This window comes from Tasmannia lanceolata, unplaced genomic scaffold (assembly GCF_043159265.1).
Source record: "Tasmannia lanceolata isolate RefF3 unplaced genomic scaffold, GAP_Taslan_0.1 ptg000016l, whole genome shotgun sequence".
NCBI classification, from domain to species: domain Eukaryota; kingdom Viridiplantae; phylum Streptophyta; class Magnoliopsida; order Canellales; family Winteraceae; genus Tasmannia; species Tasmannia lanceolata.
In genome coordinates this window covers 15,442,564-15,468,512 of record NW_027518693.1, presented here as the reverse complement: position 1 = coordinate 15,468,512, position 25,949 = coordinate 15,442,564, and the positions used below count along the sequence as shown (strand labels likewise).

Sequence of the window (25,949 nt, the reverse complement as noted above, 5' to 3'; positions counted from 1 at the left end):
CAATAGACTTGTCTATTCATTTATGATGTTTAGAAAAGACATGTCTATAGAAAGTGACTATTGGTTGGTTATAAATATGTAGCCTATGATTCAATTCTAAGAACTTCTTCAGATTCGTTCTCTCTTCTCTATTACTTCTGTAGTTTTGCTTCAATTACAAAACTACAATTTTGTAACTGAAACAGATTAATTTCTAGGCCTAAATTATCTTGGGAGACAGATTTGCTGATTACCTTTTGCAGATTTATAAAGAGCAAATTATGTATTAAGGAGAGAACGAATTACGTTCGATTTATGCATTAATTTTCTTCATTCAATATTTACAACATTACCTCGCTTTAACTCGTCCCAATCCGAACCTCAGGTTGAGGAGTGTTAACCCCAACCCAACCATCCTTTAAATCTCCCAACCCTAACCTAACTTGTCTAACCTCGGGTCTGGTTGGGTTCGGTTGGGCCCGAGGTAAAATTAGAAAATATATATATATATATATATATATATATATATATATATATATATATATATATATATATATATATATACAAAGAATGGATATTGAGTTCGGATCGGGTCTCGATAAAATCACCATAAAATTAGGGTGTTCCTCAACCTTAACACCCCATAATTAAATGGGGTTGGCTCTTCCCAATCCTATCCTAACCCCAACTTGTCCAAAGGCCGACCCAACCCAAGTAGAAATCGAGCTGGGCTCGACCCAAGTTGCACTCCTAGCTAAGTTCATCTGATCTCTACGATGTTTGGTTATAGAATCCCAAACACTATCAATAGAGGCTCAAAATTTACAGCATTGATGAACTGAGTTCCACTTCAACCCACCTAAACGGGCTTGTGAAAGAAGCCCGTTGCAGCCCTAATTAATTGGGCCTTGGAAAGCCCATTACCCTTGTCCCTTGAAAATTTTATTGGACAATCCACCATAAAACCTCAAGCAGCAAAACATCCAACAAAACCAGCTCTCTGCACACAACCCTAACCCAACTCGAAGTTAAATCGGATTAGCTTTTACCAAACCTAACCCAACCCAACCCGAGCTAAAATCACGTCGAGCCGGGGTAGGGTTCGGGTTGACCCCTACCCAAGTTGCCCACCTAGTTCAAGCCACGTATATGGGCTTGTCAAAGAAGCCCAATGTAGCTCAATTAAGTGGACTTTAGGAAGCCCATATTGAGCAAAACATCACAAAACCTCACAGAAGCAAACAGGCAACAAAACTCCTCCTCACAGAAGCAAACACAGGCAACAAAACTCTCTCTCTCTCTCTCTCTCTCTCTCTCTCTCTCTCTCTCTCTCATGGCAACCTCCCCAGAAGCAGAATCCAAACCCCCATCAGAAGAAGAAGAAAATGAAGAAAACGGAGACGAAATCGAAGAAGAAGAAGATTCAGACGAAGAAGAAGAAGAAGATTCAGACGAAGAAGAAGAAGTGGGACAAGAAGAGAGATTGGGCTCCGAGAGGAACAAACTGGACAATCTATTCCGTCGATTAACCAAAGAACGAGTAATCCTTCGAGTCCACGATATCATCATCAAGGGCAATAACAAGACCAAGGATTGGCTCATTGAATCTGAACTCGAAGCCCTAAAGAAGGCCACAACCATGCAAGAGCTCCTCCAGGCCTCTGCCATGGCCAATGATCGCCTTCAAAGGCTAGAGATTTTTGATTCTGTGTCTATTACATTGGATGCTGGCCCTCCTGAGCTACCAGGCACCGCCAATGTTGTAGTCCAGGTCGTTGAGGCCCGCAATCCGCTTAGTGGAGATGTGGGCATTTTCTCCAAGCCTGAGGTAATTTTTTTTCTTTATTTTCTTTGTTCGTTGTTTTGTTTTTCTGGGTTTTGCTTGTTTTGTTTAGAAATTGGGGTTCTTGGTGGTTTTTTGGATTGGGGATTATGAAATTATGAAATTGAAATTGTGGGTTTTGAGTGGAGATCTTATGTAGGCTTGCAAATGTAGAATGTCTTGAGTTTGATGTGAATGGGCGTGTTTGTTTAATCAAGAGCTAGCAAAAACATAGCGTAGGTAACTGCAGTGTTGAAAACCCGAATTGGGCATTATGAGATAATGAAATTGAATTTGTGGGTTTTGATGGGTCTGAAGGTCTTACATGTTTGCAAATGTAGAATGTCCGAGTTTGATGTGAACGGTTGTGTTCGTTTAATCAAATGCTAGTGAAAAATAGCCGAAATGTAGGTATCTGCAGTGTTGAAAACCGGATCTAATTTACCTGTGATGGGATCTGGAATCAGTAAAACAAGCCTATATGTTTTTGTTCAGCATGTTATAAAATCATGGGGGAAGAGGAGCGATTCCTTCCAAAATTTTGGAAACTTAGACCCTAGTCCCGTACTTGGGGTAATATTGCCAAGCCTGAGGTAATTTTTTTCTTTATTTTTTTTTTTCTATTTTCTTTGTTTGTTGTTTTGTTTTTCTGGGTTTTGCTTGTTTTGTTTAGAAATTGGGGTTCTTGGTGGTTTTTTTGTTGGGGTTTTTGAATTTATGAAATTGAAATTGTGGGTTTTGATTGGAGATCTTATGTATGGGTGCAAATGTAGAATGTCTTGAGTTTGATGTGAATGGGCGTGTTTGTTTAATCAAGTGTTAGCGAAAAATAGCGCAGTGTTGAAAACCCGAATTGGGTATTATGAGATTATGAGATTGAATTTGTGGGTTTTGGAGGGGACTGAATATCTTACAGGTTTGCAAATGTAGAATGTATGTGTTTGATGTGAATGGTCATCATGTTCATTTTATCAAAAGTGCTAGCGAAAAAATAGCGGACAGGTAGGTAACTGCAGTGTTGAAAACCCGATTCAGGCATCATGAGATTATGAAATTGAATTTGTGGGTTTTGATGGGTCTAAAGGTCTTACATGTTTGCAAATGTAGATGTCTGAGTTGATGTGAATGGCCGTGCTCATTTCATCAAATGCGGGCGAAAAATAGCCAGACATGTAGGTACCTGCATTGTTGAAAACCGTAACTAATTTACTTGTGATGGGATCTGGAATCAGTAAAAACAAGTCTATATGTTTTTGTTCAGCGTGTTGTAAAATCATGAGGGAAGAGGAGTGCTTCCTCCCAAAATTTTGGTAAAGACGTAGAAGTCTATTCAGAGAAATGGTCATTATAGCAGATTTTTAGTGCTGTTACTCTCACATCCATTGAGAAGGCAACAATTGCATGGATGCTCTTGCTAATTTTTATGTTACTTGTACGGAATTACTTCTTTGGCCTGAGATACCTATTTTGTTGTTTGTACCTCGTATAGGCTGCCTGTTGCCTGTTGCCTCTTGGGTTTTGTTTTCTCTTTTCCATATATCTATTCCATGTGTTAAAAAAATATGAGATCTGCTTCTACGGACTACAAAGAGTCATGTAGAGTTGCCTATTTCTCAACTAATGACTCTTCGTCAAGGGATTTAAGGTGCACTCAGTGAAACAAATTTTTTTCTTTTTTTCCTGAGATCTTGTCATAGGCAATTTATAATCTTTGTAGAGATAACTCATAGCTCTTTTCAACCAAGATTCAGAAGGAGATTTGAGCAGACCAAGGCTCCACACTTGTCTATTGCATTTGAAACACATCTTGCATCTAACTGTACGAGCCACTCTGTAACCTTTAATTCTGGTGAGGATCCTCAGTGCCTCAGCCTCCCATAGTCTCTGCGTATTTCATCATCAACGACACAACATACTCCTTGGCATGGGTTGCCCAAATCCGCTCCATCAAAATTCATTTCATACCGACCATGTGGAGAAGTCCTCCATTAACTTAAGTACATGGCAAACAAAATGGTTGAACATTTGAACAGTGCCAATTTAAGAGACTTCATAGTTCATGTTGTTCATTGGCAGATGCACATCAATTGTCTGTATTAACAAGGAAGCATTCCTTCATTGCTGTACTAGGGTAGGGTTTTGCCAATTGCGGAGGATCAATAGCCATATCCCCATGAATCTCTTGTTCTGTATGTTCCTCAAACTCTAGAGTTGATGGAAAAGCAGGCTAGCTATAATGATTTAATTCTTCCTTTGCAATGAGTGCCACACATCCACTATAAGAGAGAACTCTTGGCCAAATAGGAATGGATTACTCCATTTATCAGCATTGAAGATAGCGACAATGACAATTAGAAGAAGTATGGCTAATAGACTCGGTTGATGCTCACATGATGGGCAAGAAGTTTCTTCAATATGCATGAAGCTATACGTTTAGACATGCACATTCGCACAAGTACACACATTCATTTGTACATATGCGCATACATTTTTTTTGAAAGATCTAAATGTGTGTGAATACACGTACTCAACTCAACGCACCTAAGCCTTTGTCCCAAACTAGTTGGGGTCGGCTAATGAATCCTTTAGAAAATTTTCATGAAGAAGGTGAAAGGATTTACCCTGCTCAAATTGACTAAGTCTACTCCTGACACTAGTTGGGTTCGTCTACATGGATCATTTCCTTTCATTCTATCCTATCCAAGGTCATGTTCTCTGTTATGTTCCTAGCCCTCAAGTCTTTCCTCAATGTGTGTGAATACATGCGCTTCTACAAATATAATCATGTGGATTCATACATACACTTACAAATAAATAAAAATACGTTAGTTGCTCAATGTATATGCAATGCATGTAGTTATAGAAGCATACTTAATTACATGTTTGCATGTACATAAACTTATATTAATATGTATTGTATTTTATATACGATACATATACATATAAAATTACTTAATTACATGCATGCACATATAGAAACTTATAGACATTCATATTGTGTTCTCAAATTTTTGGATACTTTCCTTAATGAGCAGTAGAAGTTACAGAAAATACAGAGATTGGGGTGCAACTATGAGTTGTCAAGAACTTTAAGAATGGAGGAGGCTAATTGGAGACAAAAATTCAAGGCGCTCTGGGTAAAGGAGGGGGGCAGAAATATGACTTTTTTTCAAGGGGAGGAAAGTTGGAGAGCCAACCTTGATGCAGTTTAGTTCAACACTATCTTAGAAGCATTATAGTCATGAATACCATTTCGCCTGGCATTTCACTTTGATTAGTAGGACATGACATACATACCAATGGTCTGCCCTTTTTGGTGTTCTGTTTTGGAAAAGACACGACGACTGGTTTTTTAAACATTTAGGGGCTGTTTGGATACAATGATTTTAAAATCCTAGATTTCCTCAAAATCCTGAATGGGAGACGAGAAGAGAAGAGACCGTCCGTCGTTTTCTGATTTCTCACCCCTCTTTCCGTTGAGTGAGAGAGTAGGAGATCGTCTCGTGTTTCCTGGGTTTCTTACTTAAAATCCAAGAAAACAATTGATATCCTAGATTTTAAAGAAGCAGACCGTCTGTCGTTTTCTGATTTCTCGCCCCTCTTTTACACTACTTTCAAGCTAAAAGCTGGATTCAAAAATCCACGTATCCAAACAGCCCCTTAAAATTTTCGAAGTATGAAATTTTTAAAAAAAGAAGAAACTATCATCTCAACCAAATTTAAGAAAACAACACATTTTATTTCTTAAAACATCAAATTTATTGTAATACATCAATAAAACTAGGAAAATTTATTCATACAAAATGCTATGTGCTAACCGTAAATATTACAAATAAAAAAGAATATTGAATTGTTCAAAGTTCTCACAAGTCGCATTTTATCTCTCAAACATATCGTAATAATTCATCTCCTAGGGACTTCCATAAGCTGGATCATCACTCAATTGAATGACACCCTTCGTTGTCACCACTAACAGCTCCACGGGCATCATCATCAGGATCGATCCCTCATTTTCGTCATTCGCAATAGCAACATGAGTAGGTTCTTCCAATTGTTCTCTGTGGTGAAAATAACAGGATCATCTTCTGCTATCCAATCCATCAAGATATCAAGGTTATTTAGTCTGATGAGTCCCTAACTCCGTAAATTCATAATATTAAATTGACCATGCACAATTAAAACCGTTCAAAAAGATATTAAATTTAATAATTTCTAATAATTATAACTTTAAACTTGAAGTGTCCTATAACCCGGCCTTACAACTCTTATTGCATCAAAGGTTAGTTACCAGTTTGGAGAATTGACAACATTGAATGTGAGGTTCGCATCATAAAAAAAAATAAAAAAGATGTCTGATCAACTGTTTCTTTCAGTGCCAAAGCACCTTTTATGCTTGGCTAAGCTCTAATGGTCATTCATGGTGTAGAAAATTATTTCAATGCAATATAATTCTTTTTCTTCCTCACACTCTCTGCCCCTTCTGCAACTTATTTTCCCTAATGCCTCGAAGTAGCTACTCGGGGGCCCTAGTAATTACAACATCATCAGCTTTTTCACCTTCTTCAACTTCTTGTGGCGTACCATATGGATTACCAATATTTATTTTTAGATTTTTCCTCTTTTGTGTGCTTCTAAAATCTTCGGAACTATCCATTTATAATATGATGGGACCTTCTTACATATGCCGTCACTTCGCTTGGAACACCTGCTACATGTTTTTTTAATCTGGTAATATCTTCATCCTGGGTTTATTACAAAGTATGCAAATAATTTTATTCCATTGATCTGGCACCAGTGTACTATAAGCCCATGACGGGTCATGGCATCTAGCAAGAGCAGAATAAATAGATGAGGCTCCTCTGGAAGGTTACAAAGTTTTTTTGTTCTTTAAATTTAATTGAGATTGAAAAGAAAATTGAAATCCATCTAAAAGATACCCAAAAGAATGCAAATAAAACCTAAAATGTAGCATATATAGTAAATATATGAGGTACCTCTTTCTAATATACCATCTTGAAGGAAGCAAATACTCCACTTCCAGGCCCCTTTCGTGTAGAATTAGAATTAGAATCCTTTGGATGTAGAAAAATATCCTTTAGGAGTAGAAGAAATGTCCTTTGGAAGTTGTAGAAATACACAAAAAAAAACATGCAAATAAACCTAATATAATGACAATAGAAGAATTTGAGGAAGATAGAAATATTGAAGAAAAGAATTAAATGAGGGATTTGATGGATTTTTATCGCCCTCATTTATTTGCGGAGGTAAAAAGAGATGATATCCTTGAAATGGTTATAAAATAGTAACAAATAAGAAAGTAAAAAAAGTGAATACACCAAATATAGTCTTTGGAGGACTATTTTGGATTTTTTCAGAAAAAAAATCAGTCTAGACGATTCAGTATCAAATCAAACTTTGATCGATGCTCCTTCAGTAACCCCTGCCTGCAGGAATGAACAGGCGGTATCTTGAGGCTCTCAGTTGGGCAATTTCTTTCATCTTTTCAGGTCCTATTGATAAAACTAACCCAAAAAAGCCGAGGCTCATGCACTCCTAGAGGGTCTGCGTCTGTTTCAGAATTCCTGCATCGGCAGCCTTCAGATTAAGGGAACTCCTAAAATGTTATTGCCTGGATTAATGGGGACAGCAATGGTCCTTTGAGGCTTTCGTCCATTATTGTAGAAATAGTGGACAGAGGTAGGGGTCATGATTATACGGTCAGACTTATTCCAAGATGTGCTAGTGAGTTGGCAGATAGGCTTGTGAAGAGTGGTGTCAATAGCCTGTCCTTAGTCGGACAACCTCTACCCTATGACTTTCTATTTCTTTTTTGTCCCCCCTAATAAATCAGTTACCTTTTAAAAAAAAAGGGTATGTTATTATCTTAAAGCATGCATTCACTCATTCGCCTGCAAACTTGCATATAAACACCCCCGTGAACATGGGTGAGTTTACTCAGGCATATGCACTTGCCTGAGAGATGGATGCCTATTGTGCACATATACATTGGCAGTTGCACACACATGAATATGATACATACATACATACACACACACACACATTAATAGATTTCCTTATACATGCACTTGCACCTGTTTCAGTAGAAAGAATTGCATAGATATATACACTAAATAGTATATCATATGGATGTATGTATATTAATTACATTCATGCCTACACATATTACCTGCAGAACTATGTAATATGCACACACATAGATATGCGCCCTTAATAAAACAGAGAATGCTATCATCAAAACAAGGGAGTGCTTATATCAAAATTGATGTAACTTGAATTATTCGGTATTTAGAAATCATAAAGAAAATGCCAAAAATGGAGGTATGAAGGCTACGTACTGCCACTAGATTTAAAGGAAAGAAAATATTATATGCAGTTAAATGCAATTTACAAAGCCCCATGACTGCAACTAGATTTGAAGGAAAGAAAATATTATATACAGTTAAAACGCAAGTTGTTGCCATATTCCTGGTTGACTCTTCTTTAATGCAGTAATAGTTGTTCAACAGAGCAAGAAACTTTGTTTTTTTTTGTTGGGTTTCCTATGTTTCCTTTCTTCTCTTTATGGTCATCTCATCCTCTTTCCTCTTTCCTTTTCCTTTGTAATGGATCTTTGTTATTTCTCAAACATAATTTGTTGTGTTTGCTGACATCTATTAGAATGCTTATACATGTAAAATTTTGTGTCCTACGAAATTCTAAATTATTAGCATGCTTTTTGTAGGCTAGATCTTGGTCCTTTGAAGGATCCCTCAAGTTGAAAAATTTGTTTGGATATGGTGATATTTGGGATGGTTCTTGGGCTTATGGGTGGGATCAAACATCAGAAATAAGCACTGGCTTGTCCGTACCCAGATTCAAAGGATTATCGATCCCTCTAGTGGCTCGAATATCACTACTTTCGCAAGACTGGTTGAAATTTTCGTCTTATAAAGAACAGTTGTTGGGCCTTTCTGTTGGCTTGGTTTCAACCAAGTATCATGACTTGGCTTACAATCTCACATGGCGTACCTTAACGGATCCTTCACACATGTCCTCCAAGTCAATAAGGAGGCAGCTAGGGCATAGTTTAATTTCATCGGTGAAGTACACATATAAGGTTGATCGGAGAGATTCACATTTGAGGCCAACACGTGGATACGCCTTCACTTCTATGTCTCAAATTGGCGGCCTTGGGCCTGATAGTAGGAGCTTACGATTTGTACGCCAGGTACAATGGTCTCTCCCTATATTATATTATTATTGTTATTATTTTTAATTGTTTTGTAACGTTCTTCCAAGGTAGCATTTTTTGTTCTTGGTTGTTTCATGGATTTATTATTGATTGAATCAACAAATGCTATGCTCCTTGTTAATTTGGATATATGTATAGGAATGCGTGTTTGTACAGACACACATAAATTAAATGTATATGCATGTGTGTGTATGCAGGTACATATAGGTGGAAAAATTATATGGTGCTTGAACGCAAAGTCTTGTGTAGGCATTACGATAGGAGTACCGCCCTTGTTATTTGATCCAACAGCAGCCTCTTAAAAGTGGGCTGCTGTTGTTGGATCAAATATCAAGGGCGGTACTGCCTACACAAGACTTCATGCTGGGGCACCATATACAAACTCTGTATAGGTGTGTGTCTGTATATATATACATATATATATATATATATATATATATATATATATATATATAGAGAGAGAGAGAGAGAGAGAGAGAGAGAGAGAGAGAGAGAGAGAGAGAGAGAATTTTATATATCGCAGATAAGCTTTTCTGCGCTCGAGTGCAAAAACAGGGGTGTGCCCACATTGTTGGGGCGATCCAAAGTATTCATTTGGAAGGCCCTTTCATGGATAGGGTGTCCGCAAAAAATCAGCTCAATTGGATCATCGTAGGGTGTCCATTTGTGGGGTGAAAGAATGGGCAGATTAGTGGACAAACAGTATATGTCCATTTTCACGCCCATATATATATATATATATATAGGAAAAGGATTGTGAGCTTGAAGCTCATATAGCTTATATGAGCTTGAGGGCCCAAACACATGTGGGCCCACATTGTTAGGATGATCCAAAGCATTCATTTGAAAGGCCCTTACAAAGATAGGGTGTGTACAAAAAATCAGCTCCATAGGATCCTCCTAACCCATCCAAAAGTACAGGGCAAAATGGACAGACACCGTTTGCCACAAATCTGCCCATTTTTGCCCTCCGCTTTTGGAGGGGTTAGGATGATCCAATGGAGCTGATTTTTGGTACACACCCTATCTATGATGGGGTCTTGCAAATGAATGGTTTGGATCACCACAAAAAATGTGGGACCCATGTGTTTGGGCCCTCAAGCTCATATAAGCTATATGAGCTTCAAGCTCACAATCCTTTTCCTCATATATATATATATATATATATATATATATATATATATTTGGGTGATGATATTTTCACCCGCTGCATTACTTGCATGATCCTATGGAACTGATTTTTTGGGCACACCCTATCTATGTCAAGGCCTATCACATGAATGATTTGGATCACCCCAAAAATGTGGGCCCACCGTGTTTCTAGCCGTCACCTCATATAAGCTTATATGAGGGGCCGCTCATACTCACTTTTCCCCATATATATATATATGAGGAAACTGTTGGTGAGCTTAAGCGCACCAAACTTATGGTGCGCTTAAGCTCCCCAATCACATGGGGGCCCACTTTTCTGTGGTGATCCAAACCATTCATTTGCAAGGCCTTAGGATAGATAGGGGGTGTACCAAAAATCAGCTCCATAGGATCATCCTAACCCCTCCATTTGTGGAGGACAAAAATGGGCAGATTTGTGTCTGTCCATTTTTGTCCTTCACAAATGGAGGGGTTAAGATGATCTTATGGAGCTGATTTTTGGTACACCCCCCATCTATGTAAGGGAATTTGAAATGAATGCTTTGGATCATCCTAACAAAGTGGGCCCCCATGTGATTGGGCGCTTAAACTCACCATAAGTTTGGTGCGCTTAAGCTATATATATATATATATATATATAGTGGCTTGCTCAGGCTGCGCGATACCTCAGAAACCTCGTCCCCATATAAGGGAAAAGGTTTCTGAGGTATCGCACAGCCTGAGCAGCCCTCTAAATGCACCATTTCCCATAGTTGTTTGACTCATCCAATCCATTCATTCTGTAGGTTATAGGTAAGATTATGGTTATGGTTATGGTTAGGATTATGGGTTATGGTTAGGGTTATGATTTCTCGAGGTTTTGAAATGGATGGCTAGAAATTAGGCTCCTATAGATCGAATGGTCAGGATTATGGTATGGAGATGGTTTCTTAGGAACACCCTATCTATGTGAGATCCTATAGAATGAATGGGTTGAATGAGTCAAACTACATGGAGATGGTGTATTTATAGTGGCTTGCTCAGGCTGCGCGATACCTCAGAAACCTCGCCCCTATATATATATATATATATATATATATATATAGAGAGAGAGAGAGAGAGAGAGAGAGAGAGAGAGAGAGAGAGAGAGAGAATAGTGTTCCTACTCAGATAGCTTATCTGAGTAGCTGCTTCAAAAACTCATGTGGCCCACATTTTTTGGGGTGATCCAAAGCATTCATTTGAAAGGCCCTTCCATGCATAGGGTGTGTACCAAAAATCAGCCCTATAGGATCATCCTAACCCAAGTCGACTCCATATGAGATAAAATTGAGTGGATAATACGAAAGATAAAAGGAATAGGTTTCCTTGAAAAGGATTACAATTATGATATTTGACTCAGTGTTGCAAAATGTGGATGCGGGCCAAAATGTGGCCAAAACAAATAAATCCTAGTGGACTCGACGCAGCATAGCACGACCCGATCGAGTACTTGGTTGATGCATCCGACTACTCCATTGGTGTGGATGAGTACTTAGATGACGCGGTCATAACTCAAGAGTGTCAAAGGAGTTATGGTTGACTTTGTAGGGCAAAACACAGACTTGGACAAGAATGTTGCCAAGGTAAAAGGGAGTCGACTTGGGTGAGTTGACGATGATGCAAAGGAGTTTTGAAAGTATGATTTTACTTATCAAGGAATTATTTTGAGACTTCCTCGGTCGTAGACAATCTCATAGACACCTTTTCCCAATGAAATCCTAATAGCGGTGTGGGGGTACAAAACATATAGACATCACAATACTCACATTAAAGATGAGACAGGTGGGTAATAATATGATAAACTAAAGGAATAAGGTTTTCTTAAAAAGGTTTGCAATTATGCTATTTGACTTGTCAAGAAATTATTTTGAGACAATTATAAAGACCTTGTTCCTTCATAGATGTGGATCTCAGAAGAAAGCCTACCATCAGCATCATTCTCCATCTTGTATAATGGATCCCCAACTTGATTCTTTGGGAGCTCAGGGTGCATCAAGAAAGGGGGATCCTTTATTACGTATTTATCTAAGCTCCCTTCTTTCAAAAGTTGAAGGTAAGGGTTACATCCATGGATTAGAGCCGAGAAGAAACTCGATCCCCATCTCACATCTGCAGTTTCCTGATGACACCTTAATATTCCTACAGAAGAAAGTCGAGTACACACGTAAACTGAAAAGAATTTTCAGGTGGTATGAAATGGCATCCGGCTTGAAAATTAACTTCTAAGAGCCTGCTAGCGGGTTTGACTATGGAGAAGGGGATAATAGTGTAGCACGATTCCATTCTTGGCTGCAGATGTGAGGAGTTTCCAATAACTTATCTAGTTATCTTGGGTTGCCTTTAGGCTACGGAATTCCAAAGCCTCATTGTGGGATCCGTGGTGAAAAGAATGGAGAGGAAGTTAGCAATGTGGAAGAGACAATATCCTTGTCTCAGAAGGAGACTCACACATTTTTTTGCGTAGGTAAGCTGGGATCGAACCTCCGACCTCAAGGTTGAAGGCCAAAGCCTTTACCATTGAGCTGGAAGCTCAATCCCGGGAGAATCATACTTAAAAAGGCATTGCTGGTGAATATGCACGTGTACGATTTGCCTCTCCAGAAAGTTCTGCAAAAGGTAGCCAAACACACAGAGAATTGTAAAGATATTTCCTATGGGAAGGAAGGGAGGCTAGAGGCCATCTAAACCACCTCATGAGATGGGAGAAGTTTTGTAGATCGAAATCCCATGTAGGGATTGGCATTGGTTGAATCAAGATGAGGAACATATCCCTCTTGGGGAAATGATTTTGGCGGTATGGGGAGGTGGAGGAGGAGGCTTTATGGAACAAGATTATCGACGACAAATATGGGTGGAGATGGGAGGATTGGGAGTGTAGGGTGCCTTGTGTGGGAAAAGGTTCGAGGGCATGGAAGTCTATATGTGTTTCTAGATAGTTCTTTGAGCCTTTTGTAAGACTATCAGTGCGTGGGGAGAGGGTAACCCTATGGCTAGGGGAGTCTTGTTTATGTTGTGCTTTCTCGGACCTTTATTAGCTAGAGATTAATAGAGAGGCGAGTGTCAGTGACTACATAGATAGGAAGAGGGACGGGAGGCTAGATTGGATCATCAAACTCCGGAGAAACCTAAAGGATCACGAGATAGTCAGCCTTCCTCTGGTACTCTTTCCTTTCTAGAGTCTGAGTATTGTTCTCTGTTCTGCCTTGATTGAAGGATTTGGTCCCCTGATATTTCTGGCCTATTTTCCGTGTGCTCTTTTTTCCTTAGGTTGATTAGCGGCGATGACTCGAATACAAGTTTTCTATAATTTAGAGTCCCCAGGTTGATTAGTGGCAATGACTCGAATACCAAGTTCTCTATAATTTGGAGTCCCCCCAGGTGGAGGCGGCCTTTGTAATGACAGTGGTCAACAAGCGAATCAATTTGTGCAATTGCCTCAAGAGGCAGAATGTTTCTTTTGCCAACATGTGTATCTTGTGCAAGTCGGAAGAAGAATCCTTAGTTCACGTCTCGCTTCATTCCCCTTGCTCCTTTGCTTTCTGGAGGGTCGTTATTAGAAGTTTTGGCTTCTCTTGGGCTTTCCATAGGTCCATTAGAAGAACTATATTATGCTGGCTCAATAGCCCCTTTGGAAAGACGGGTCAGTCCCTATGGTGTTTGGTACCCTGTGCAATCATTTGGTACATCTGGAAAGAGAGAAGGAGGAGGATTTTTTGAAGAAAAAGAAGAAGTTTTGAAAGGATACTATTGGAAGTCAAGATTGACCTCATAGCATGGGCCAAAACAGAGGACATTTTGGCATCATATTCAGCGGCAAAAAGAAAAAAGAAAAAGAAAAAGAAAAGAAAAAGGATGGTTAAAACTCAATTTTGATGGAAACAGAAGGCAAACTTGTAGGAATTGGATGCCTCTTCAGGCTCTGTCTGGTTGCTCAAAGCTTGACATTCATTGGAGTTTTGAAGTGCCAATGAACTTCCAACGAATTCCGATTCATGTTTGGTTGCCAAATTTGCATTGAAACTCCATTTGATTCCCGGACATGTTTGGGACATCATCATTGCCTTTTTCCCTATCTGGCGGCCATGTGGCTCTAATGTTCCCTTCTCTCATCTTCCAACCAAATCTCTTCAAAATGGAGAAATTTGGGTGGAAGAAGAGTGGAAAAGGTCTTTTCTTATTCTCTTTCTCTCTCTTCCCTATCTCTCTAAATTGAACTCTATATTGGTAATGGCACCCTACATTTTCTACTCTTCTAGAGGATTGCTGCGCAACCAAATACTACTTACCGCTCTTCCACAATTCTCCTATGCAAATTCTAGACATCTTCCATGTTTGTCAACTCCCATTTGACTTCTTCCACCTTTGAGCAACCAAACAGGGGCTAAGGGAATCTGAAGGTCACACTTTGCTTTCTCTCTTGGGTCCTGCCGGTATTTGCGAATCAAACGAGACAGAAACTAGATATTTATTATGGGTCCTTAGGTGGTTCCTATCTCATCTATCCTGCCCTTTGATCGTGGTGGGTGATTCTTCAAATGTTCTAGCGGCTGAGCGATTCGGTGCTAGGTCCTTGGAAGCTCTCAAGTATCATCTAAAAAGTCTGCGAATGCTGCAACATCATTCACTCTCGTTTCTCACAAATGTACAGGTCCGCAAACGACAACGCGGATGACTTGGTGAAAGACGGAGCGGAGAAATCACGAGTGGAGGTTATCCAGCCAAGCTTTGCCCACTCAGCCTTGAATGTGACAATGGGAGGAGTATCACACTAAACGCTTTTTGTCACTTTTTTCTATTAATGTTCGCGGGGGGGGGGGGGGGGGGGGGGGTTGGCACCTTGTCACCTGCTTTGGCTTGTATTTTTGTATTTGAATTTAATAAAGTGACCTCTTTCAAAGAAATTATAGAGACTATCATACACACCTTTTCCCAATGAAATATTAATGGTATCCAAAACACCCGCATAGACTATGACAAAGGGAAATTCAGCTTATCTATGTAAACTACAACAAAGTGAGGGCAAGCCTTGGTGCAACAGTAAGGTTGCTACATTGTGGCCTGGTGGTCACGGGTTCGAGTCACGGAACCAGCCTCTCTGCAAAGCAGGGGTAAGGCTGCGTACATGTAGCCCTCCCCAGACCCCCGCAATGGAGGGAGCCTCGTGCACTGGGGCCCCCATGTAAACTACAGTGAACTTATGTAATCAATAAACAAATGATAGGACATTTGAAAGCTTCTTTGCCTGAAAAATATCTATAAAGGACTACAGTCACTAGGCTACTAGTGGTGGCCATGGGCATGCAGATAGCTTGTTCGTCAGGTGATGGGCTAACACAGACTCACAGTTGACAAATAGTATATTATGCAACAAATTCGTTTACCATTTAAAAAAAAAATGCAACAAACTCATTTTATTTTGTCATCATTGACTATATCAGATACTCATTTTTTTGTAATCTAGGTAGTTGCTATAAGTGCTGATATTATTTGCAAATCATAGCTTCACTTTAGTTTTATATTCCGTCTGTTCATTTGAATACCATTATATTCCGTCTGTTCATTTGGCACCTTGTCACCTGCTTTAGCTTGTATTTTTGTATTTGAATTTAATAAAGTAACCTCTTTCAAAGAAATTATAGAGACTATCATACAAACCTTTTCCCAATGAAATATTAATGGTATCCAAAACACCGCATAGACGATGACAAAGGGAAATTCAGCTTATTTATGTAAACTACAACAAAGCAAGGGCGAGCCTTGGTGCAGCAGTAAGGTTGCTCAATTGTGGCCTGGTGGTCACTGGTTTGAGTCGTTCGAGTCACGGTACCAGCCTCTCTGCAAAGCAGGGGTAAGACTGCTTACATGTAGCCTTTCTCAGCCTCGTGCACTGGGGGCCCCCCATGTAAACTACAGTGAACTTATGTAACTAATAAACAAATGATCGAACTTAAGGACATTTGAAAGCTTCTTTGCCTGAAAAATATCTATAAAGGACTAGAGTCACTAGGCTACTAGTGGTGGCCATGGGCATGCAGATAGCTTGTTCGTCAGGTGATGGGCTAACACAGACTCACAGTTGATAAATAGTATATTATGCAACAAATTCGTTTACCATTTAAAAAAAAGAAGCAACAAACTCATTTTATTTTGTCATCATTGACTATATCAGATACTCATTTTTTTTTGTAATCTAGGTAGTTGCTATAAGTGCTGATATTATTTGCAAATCATGGCTTCACTTTATTTATTTTTATTTTTTTTAAAGGTAACGAATTTTATTTGAAACCAGGGGACAAGATGTCCCACAAGTTGAAACAGTACAGAGTGCATGGGCACCAAATGACCCCAAAATCATACTGAATTACATCGCATTCTCATCCGCAGAAGGGTATACTACCCTTGGCTCCGTTAAGAAAACTCCCGCCTTAGCCAAAGCATCTGCGTTTGAGTTTGCAGATCGGTGCTTGTGGTTGAGCAACGGTTTTAAAACCCGAATCAAATCTCTGATTTCGTCTATAATCTGATATAGACGCCATGGACCACCACATCTCCCTTGTGCCCATGCGATGACATTGCTAGAATCGCCCTCGATCATCAGCGGCCCAAGATTGTTTATTGCAAACCACTTTAATCCAAATAGGAGGCCCTTCGCTTCAGCTTCATTTGCGTCGCAAATCCACGCCGAACTCGCATACGTCATTATGGTTCTACCATTCGGGTCTCTGATTATCCCGCCAAAACCCGCCAATCCCGGATTGCCTAACGAACTACCGTCGAAATTAAGCTTTAGCCATCCGCAGGGGGGAGGGGACCACATAGGTTTGATACAAGAATTACTTTTTTTTTTCCGACATCACCTGATTCCAGTTTCTAAGGATGATGCTAACCGGATAGGGAAGTCCACCCTTAGCCTTTATCCAAGCAATCAGTGAAAGTTTTACTTCTAACGCGATATGATAGAATCCCCTACTTTTGTTTAGGAAGATTCGGTTGTTCCTCTCCCTCCATAAGTGCCACAATACAGCTATAGGGATTGCCTTCCATAAAGATTGACCCAAACAACCATTAAGACTACCACGCCAATTCAGCACTATATTGCATATGCTTCCTTGGAACACCCAACAGCATCCGAACGATCTCATGATGGCCATCCACAATCTATAAGCATACGGGCACCAAATAAATAGATGATCGATGCATTCCTCCGCCTTATTGCATAAGACGCACCTACTCGCCATCTGGATTCCCCTTCTTTTCAATCTTTCACAAGTGTTAATACAACCAGATACCACGGTCCATGCAAATGCAGCAACTCTAGGAGGGATCGTTGTGAGCCATACACGTGCCTTCTTAGATTGATTGTCACTGCCTTCATTCATCGATTTAAAAAAGGAGCGAACCGAGAATACCCCATCAGCATCAGGGATCCATATCCACACATCCTCGCGGAAAGGAGATAAGTAACATTTTGACAAGGTGCTCAGTAAGCTTGCGAAATGGACGATTTCATCATCTTTTAAATTCCGACTCATTCTGATATCCCAAAATATTTTAGAGGAGCCAGTATCACGCACCACATAATCAGCAATTGCCGCATTTGGATTAACGGCCAATTGGAACAAATTCGGATATTCCTCCAATAGAAGACGCTCCCCACACCATAGATCACACAAGAATCTAACCTTGGTGCCGATACCCACTTTAAATCTGACGTTTCTGTGGAATTGATCCCTCGAAGAGGTGATAGATTTCCAAGCTCCTGAGCCCTTCCCTGCCACCGCACTGTTACAGTTCCATTCTCCCCAACTACAACCGTATTTTTCTTTTATTAATTGGTGCCATAGCGCTTTCTTCTCCACCCCAAATCTCCACAGCCATTTACCGAGTAGGGCTATATTACGACACCTAATCTTTCCAATGCCCAGCCCCCCATTCCGACGAGCTCTACATACCTTTTCCCACTTCAATAAGTGCTTCAATCTATTTCCATGCTCCTTTCCTTCCCAAAGAAAATCTCTCTGAAGCTTTTCAATTCTTCTAGCAATCTTAACCGGAATTCTGAAGGTAGACATAAAGTATACCGGCATATTGCTTAGGGTTGCCTTGATGAGGGTGATTCTTCCCCCAAAGGATAAGTATTGTTTTTTCCAAGTGCTAAGCTTTTTCTCCACCCTTTCCACAACAGAATCTGACAGCAATGCTTTTGGAATACCGAGACCCAGGGGCAGCCCCAAGTATTTAATAGGTAAATCAACATGCAAACAACCCATCACTGAGGCATATTCATTAATACGACCCGGGTCCATATTGATACTTGCCACAACACTTTTTTTGAAGTTGATCTTCAATCCCGATATAATCTCGAACCACCAAAAAATTCTTCTGATATTAACTATCTGCTCAGGTCCATCCTCCAATAATAAGATGGTGTCATCATCAAATTGAAGATGAGATATTGAGGAGACATTTGTGCATGGTTTGAGGCCCTTGATATAGCCCTTCAATTCAGCACAAGATATGAGGAGGCTTAACGCTTCAGTGATCATGATGAATAAGTACGGTGATAACGAGTCTCCCTCTCTTAAACCACGAGAGCTTTGGAAAAACCCCGTCACAAGATATGAGAAGGCTTAACGCTTCAGTGATCATGATGAATAAGTACGGTGATATCGGGTCTCCCTGTCTTAAACCAAGAGAGCTTTGGAAAAACCCTGCCGGAGATCCATTAATTAGTATAGAGAAAGCTGCCGACGAGATGCACCCCTTCATCCACATACGCCATCGCTCCCCAAATCCCATCCTTCCCAGCACGTAATCAAGAAATCCCCAATCGACATGGTCATATGCCTTTTCCAAGTCCACCCGCACAATTAATCCGTTCAAACCATTTCTTTTTGAAGAGTCCAGCACTTCGTTGGCGATAAGAATTCCGTCGAGGATTTGGCGATTGTTGACGAAGGCACCTTGGAATTTAGATATAATGTCCCCCATGACAGAAGATAATCTACGAGCCAATATCTTGGACAACAACTTATACATACCGTGGATCAAACTGATAGGACGGAAATCCTTGATTTCAACCGCTCCATCGATCTTAGGAATAAGTGTAATGAAGGTAGTATTGGCCTCCTTATTGATTACACCTCTCTCGTAGAATTCAGCGATGAAGTCCGCCACATCCTTTTTGATAAGACCCCAATGTTGCACATAGAATGCAACCGGAAAACCATCCGGGCTAGGTGCTATATCCTTTTTAAGGTCTTTTAGGGCCTCTTCAATTTCTTCCAATGTAAAGGCACGTTCCAACCATTCCTTTTTATCTGCAGATAGAGTCTTGAATTGGATTCCATTAATTTTCGGCCTCCAAGAATCAGACTTTGAGTAGAGCTTCTTGTAGTACTCCACAATGATTTCCTTGATGTGATCCGGTTCTTCCACCAGAGACTCCTCCACCCGAAGACAATTAATCTGATTCGTCTGCCTCCTAGCACTCGCCATTCGATGGAAGAATTTCATATTATTGTCTCCTTCTTTTAGCCACACAGCACGGGATTTCTGTCTCCAGGAGATTTCCTCCCGCCTAATGATATCCTCAAGTTCCGTTTTTAACTCTGCCCTTTGTTGTTGATTCTCTTCCCCCAATACACTTTCCTCTTCCATTGCCTCCAATTCACCCAGTTTCGACATAATTTCCTCCTTTCTTTTAGCTTTAGATATCCTTGATGCCCATTCACGGATTTTTTCCTTTAACAATTTCAGCTTGCGACAGAGGATAAATCCCTTCCATCCAGATACAGCAAACTCCTTCCACCATAGACCAATCTTATCATTAAGATCAGATTCGTCACTCCAGGCCATATCAAACTTGAACGGTTTCGGTCCTCCCTTCAAATCAGAAAGCTGTAACATGATGGGATTGTGATCCGATATCGGTCTAGGAAGAGCACGCTGGAAAATGAGAGGGAATAAGTCTCCCCAATCCTTAGAGATAAGAGCCCGGTCCAATCTACTCAAAACCAATCGATCCTGTTGATTTGTCCATGTGTATTTAGCACCCTCAAGAGGAAGGTCGATCAGCTCATTTTCCAAAATGAAGTTCAATAAGTTCCGCATGCTCGTAGTAGTCCTTCCTGTAGCTTTCTTCTCCTCCGGAAATCGAATGGTGTTGAAGTCACCACCAACGATCCATGGATCACTCCAGCGGTCACGTATTCCTTTCAGTTCAGGCCATAATGCTCTCCTCTCCCTTGCTCTTACCGGTCCATATACAACAGACAGCATGCCAGAGAAGTTTGACGCTCGGTGAATCAAACAAACAGTTACTGAGTATTCACCCACGATAGCATCCACCAGTTCAAAACAGCTTTCCTTCCATATAATAATAATGCCCCCAGCCGCCCCTCTAGCTTCTTTCACGACCCACCTCCGATTTCCTCTTCCCCATATATCATTTATAAAGGCTTCTGTAACCCCCCGAGTCTTTGATTCTACCATAGCCAGCACATCTGGATTCCTGGTAGCACAAAGATCTTTTACCGCCAATCGCTTTCGCTCGGATCCCAGACCCCTTATGTTCCAGAATATAATCTTCATGGAAACTTAGCAAGTGTTAGCCCTCCAGATGCCCTGCTCACCGCAGCCGCATCAATTCCCTCTTCCCTTTTCCCTTTTTCCATCCCTTTATGGGAGCTTGTACTAGGATTATCCCTCTTCAAGATTTCCTCCACCCTCCTCCTTGTATCAGCGGTATTCTCCTGAAAATTGACACCGAGATCCTTTCCAATCCTTTCCATTTCTTGAGTTTTGATGGGGTTCAGAGATCCTACATCACTCGCAGCCACCACCGATCTATCAGCAGAAGAGATGTTTTCGCCTCGGTTGAGGCATTCTTCAATGTTATCCCTCAGTTCTCTTTCCAGAGTGTCATCCATAGAGAAGTCCCCAGGATCGCCGGAGCTCCCGTCATGGTAATTACCTCCCACGACTTTCGGACCTTCGCCTTGTTCCAAAACTCCGTTCTCTCCAATTTCTTCCGCCAATGTTTTTGTACGATCTCCGTTGTCAGTAGCTTCACATTCCCCAATTTCAATATCATCCTAGCAGGAACGGTTTCATCATCATTGCTCGGCACAGATTCCGGCACCGTTTCTTTCATGCCACCCAGGAGGGGTCCCTTTGACGAATCAGCAACCAGATTACTCAACATTGGATTTGTGTTCTTCATTTCCTTATCACGATCTGACTGAGTATTAGAGGTGTCTCTTAATACCTCAAGTCTCAAGTCCTTGCTTCGCTTCAGTTTGAGATATTCATGAGCAATTTCCTCCCTCCGAGGTGATATAGACGAGTTGTGCCGTTTGATAGAGTTTTGAAAATGATACGAGGAAGACATCTCCCTCCACAACTCCTCAATAAGCCTGTAAAGGCGAGGGTTGTTTGGGTTCTTTTGATTCTCCACACTGTTATTTCTTTTTCTATGTTTAGTCTCAGAACCCCCAGGAAAATGAACTTTGATTTTTCTTCTTAAACGGTTTTTAACGAGAGCCCCGGGTTTTTTGCCAGCGTGCCACCTCGATATCCGATGTCTACGCCGCGTGGGGCCCATCTGTCGATCATGCACCTTCATGGCTGGAACTTGTCGAGCATGCATATCCCTTCTATCCATAGGATCCCAGCTGTCTTCACAATAATCAAGAGGATGGGTACGTGATGTAGCATAAGAATAGGGTATTCGAAGATAGGGGCCCCATTTGTCATCCAGCAGGAATGATCGATCCATACGATTCGATCTGTTCCGTTTATTATCTCTTACACGTTCACGGGTCTCATCATACCGATATGTGCCACTTGCCCCACCGATTCTGGAGTGCTTATCCTTTTTCTGCCATCTATCCCCACCAGCATTATCAAAGCCAGCACGCTTCCCAACATCCGCCATATTAGCAGGCCCATGAGAATACTTTCCGAGCACGCTTCCTTCTACACGTGTCGATGGTGATATCGACCGGTCTCTTTTTGACATAACCTGCAGGTTGTAGTTCCCCATACGTCCAATGCCATGTGTCCCATCGAGGCGGTCATCCATCGCTGCCGTTAATTTTTCCGCCAAATATGTGTTTTTTTTGAAATTTGAATGGATGTTGGAGATCAAATCGTGCTCCTCTGTGTCTAGATCGACGGCTATTCCTTTCCCTTTCCTCTCCCTTTCCCGCACCCAATTAGGTTGCAGATGAGACGGAGAGCCGTTCGATTGTCTATTATTCCTAATCAACGGTGGATTGATCATCTTCCTCGTTTGACTGTCATCCCGAGGGGGAATGCATGGAATTAGTTTTTCATCCAATTGTGCTGGTTGTTGAACATACTTCTTCAATGGTTCCAGCTTCTTTGATGCCAACATTTGCTTCCCATCATCCTGCTGGACCTCCTCAAACGGATAGGGTTCGGGTTTTACAGTGCTCGACATGGCCCCCAATTTTAGTGCATCTCCATACTCACCAACCACTCCAATAGAGTACCACCTCGCTTTAACTTTTAATCGAATATATGAACGGAGAAATTGCCATTCAGAGGAGAAGATTTTTGCCCGCGCATACTCCATACAATGAGGATTTTTACCTTCCATCTTAATCTCCATCACGTTCCCAAATAGTTCACTGAGCGCTTTTACAGTGGATGACGCCCATGCATGCAAGGGTATTCCATAGAACCGAACCCATATTGCTTTAGCTCCAGTTTGATAAGCCGGGTTCCATGGACCCAGAGAAAGAAGCAGATTTCCAAAAGATTGAGCACCTTTACTGAAAACATCCATCGCCTGGCTTTCGGACTCAAAGCAGAATAATATTTCTCTTGAGTTGAGAAAATATGGTGTCGGTGGAGACGGGATTTCCTAGAACCATTTCGCCCATTCCCATGCTTCCTCCATAGTCCATTTTTCTTGCTTAACTCGTCCTATGAGGCATGTTTTCAGGAGCTTGCTTCTCACATCGACTTCTTTTCCATCTACCACAATCCTTGAGATGTCCCCTTCATCATGTACTTCAATTTTTCCGTCTTCCTGCCATTGAAACTTCATTGGGGTTGCAGGTTTTCCAGTTTCCTTCTTACGATTTACAACTTTTTTTTTATTGCACTTCCTGCATAGCTCCCTTCGCTTGAAGTTATGGTACCCACATGCAGGACACGACTAATCACCGGGGAGGATGGCGTTAGCCACTGCTTTGTTCTTCGGATATTCCATATCCTCAGCAGCCTTGGTGGGCGCATAGAGGATGGGTACTGCTTTATTCCATATCCGAGCACGCCCATGAGAATACCCAATGAAATATTAATGATATCCAAAACACCGCATAGACTATGACGAAGGGAAATTCAGCTTATCTATGTAAACTACAACAAAGCGAGGGCGAGCCTTGGTGCAACAGTAAGGTTGCTCCATTGTGGCCTGGTGGTCACGGGTTCGAGTCGTTCGAGTCACGGAACCAGCCTCTCTGCAAAGCAGGGGTAAGGCTGCGTACATGTAGCCCTCCCCAGACCCCCGCAACGGAGGGAGCCTCATGCACTGGGGCCCCCATGTAAACTACAGTGAACTTATGTAACCAATAAACAAATGATCGAACTTAAGGACATTTGAAAGCTTCTTTGCCTGAAAAATATCTATAAAGGACTAGAGTCACAGGGCTACTAGTGGTGGCCATGGGCATGCAGATAGCTTGTTCGTCAGGTGATGGGCTAACACAGACTCACAGTTGATAAATAGTATATTATGCAACAAATTCGTTTACCATTTAAAAAAAAAATGCAACAAAATCATTTTATTTTGTCATCATTGACTATATCAGATACTCATTTTTTTGTAATCTAGGTAGTTGCTATAAGTGCTGATATTATTTGCAAATCATGGCTTCACTTTAGTTTTATATTCCATCTGTTCATTTGGATACCATTATTTTATTGAACCATTTAAAGGTTAGTGGTTTTATCCCTAAAGCTTGAATGATCATAGTTAGTTTTATGTTGAAATTCTCACCAGTAATCTTGAGTTTCCGGCAGTCTGAGCTGATTTCATATGTTATGCTTTGATTTAACAAATATGAGATAATATTCAAGTTTTACTGAATGTATCCTTTGTATTTTGACAGGAGTTCGATCTCCGATACGCTCTCCCCTTGGGTTTTTATCGTTCAGCCCTCAACTTTGGGATTTCTGCAGGCGTTATCTTGCCATGGGGAAGGGGATTCATGAACATGTCCTCACCTCTTCCTGAGAGATTCTTCATGGGGGGTCATTCTTCTCCTGTTTGCAGCTTGGGTGGGCCCACGACACTGTTGGGATTCAAGTCTAGAGGATTGGGTCCAACTGAGTCCAGAAGGTTAATCATCGACAAAGACAAAAAAGATGACTCAACTTCCTCTACTGGGAGGGATGTCCTTGGAGGGGACCTCGCAGTTACGGCCTTTGCGGACCTATCCTTCGATCTTCCATTGAAAATTTTCAGAGATTCCGGAATCCATGGTCACATGTTTGTGGGTGCTGGGAATCTCGCAAAGCTAACAAATAATGAGCTTCGGTCATTTTCATTTCGAAGGTTTCTTGAATCATTCCGAAGTTCTGCAGGATTTGGCATAATCGTCCCCACCAAGTTGTTTCGAATGGAGGTTGGTCATCTTTCATTTATATTGATTGGCTCACTAAATTTAACACAACAAAGGTCTACTACTTCTCTAATGTTTTTTTTTTTTTTAATTTCAGATAAATTACTGTTACATATTGAAACAGTTCGAGCACGATCGTGGAAAGACTGGCATACAGTTTAGCTTTTCTTCTCCATCATAGATGTGTTAATGGAGAGGTAGATACCGACAAGTTATGACAACACCAGCATGTTGCCGCCATTGTTTTCGCATGCTGATCTTTCTCCGTACAAATAAGTGGGATAATTTCAGATGCTAGAAAGAAACCAGTTCTGTTGTTCAAGTTATTTTCATGAACAGTGAGGAGAGCTTGTTTCTTTCATCTAGTGGGATAAGGAGAATGACTTACAAACTTGGGTTTTATATTTACTTTGATGATTTGACAGTTGTTTCCTGCAACTCTTCATGCTTGATCCAAAGGCGTCAACGAGAGGAATCAAGTTTCTCATAGTTTCAGTTTATTCAAATAACAATTTGAACACCTATTGATTCTAACAATTGATTGCAGAGTTGATCATTGGGAGCTTTCAATTCATAGATGTGGATCTATAGGTTAAAGATAAGGTTAACTTGTTCAAAAATTCCGCCCCATAAATACACCATGATTTATTGAGCATTTTGGTTTAGTCCTTCCACCTTTGTAATCCCAACATCTGAATTTTGCCTGCAATTCCGACTTTTGGGAACTTTATCTATTCGACACTTTTACTTAAATGGATATTTAACCAACAGAAACATATTTCAATTAGCAATTAGCCACTGAGAATAATGAATTTAAGGAAAGGAAAAAAGTTAATTAAAAATAATCTATACATCTTGTTCTACAGATATCAACATATGGATGCTAAACATTTTTTTTTTAACAATATGCCCTTAAGTGAACGCGGAGTGAATTGGCCCCCAACCCCCGAAAGGGCTAGGGTGGCCATTTGATGGGTACACGAAATTGTCTTTCAAGTCACATGTTGCTTTCTACCACATTGTTTCAAACGAAGTTTTTCCATAACATTCATGTGGCCTCGAGCGG

At 40.7% G+C, this 25,949-nt stretch overlaps 1 protein-coding gene across 1 annotated transcript; it reads left to right on the top strand.

Annotated features, from left to right (window-relative positions):
- Positions 1–1,222: 1,222 nt before the first annotated feature.
- LOC143848965 (uncharacterized) lies at positions 1,223–25,439 on the top strand. Its single transcript, XM_077358006.1, has 4 exons — positions 1,223–1,807; positions 8,544–9,029; positions 24,371–24,886; positions 24,981–25,439. Exons 1-4 carry the CDS (start codon positions 1,313–1,315, stop codon positions 25,062–25,064), a joined length of 1,581 nt encoding a protein of 526 aa, XP_077214121.1. The 5' UTR covers positions 1,223–1,312; the 3' UTR covers positions 25,065–25,439.
- The last annotated feature ends 510 nt before the right edge of the window (positions 25,440–25,949 follow it).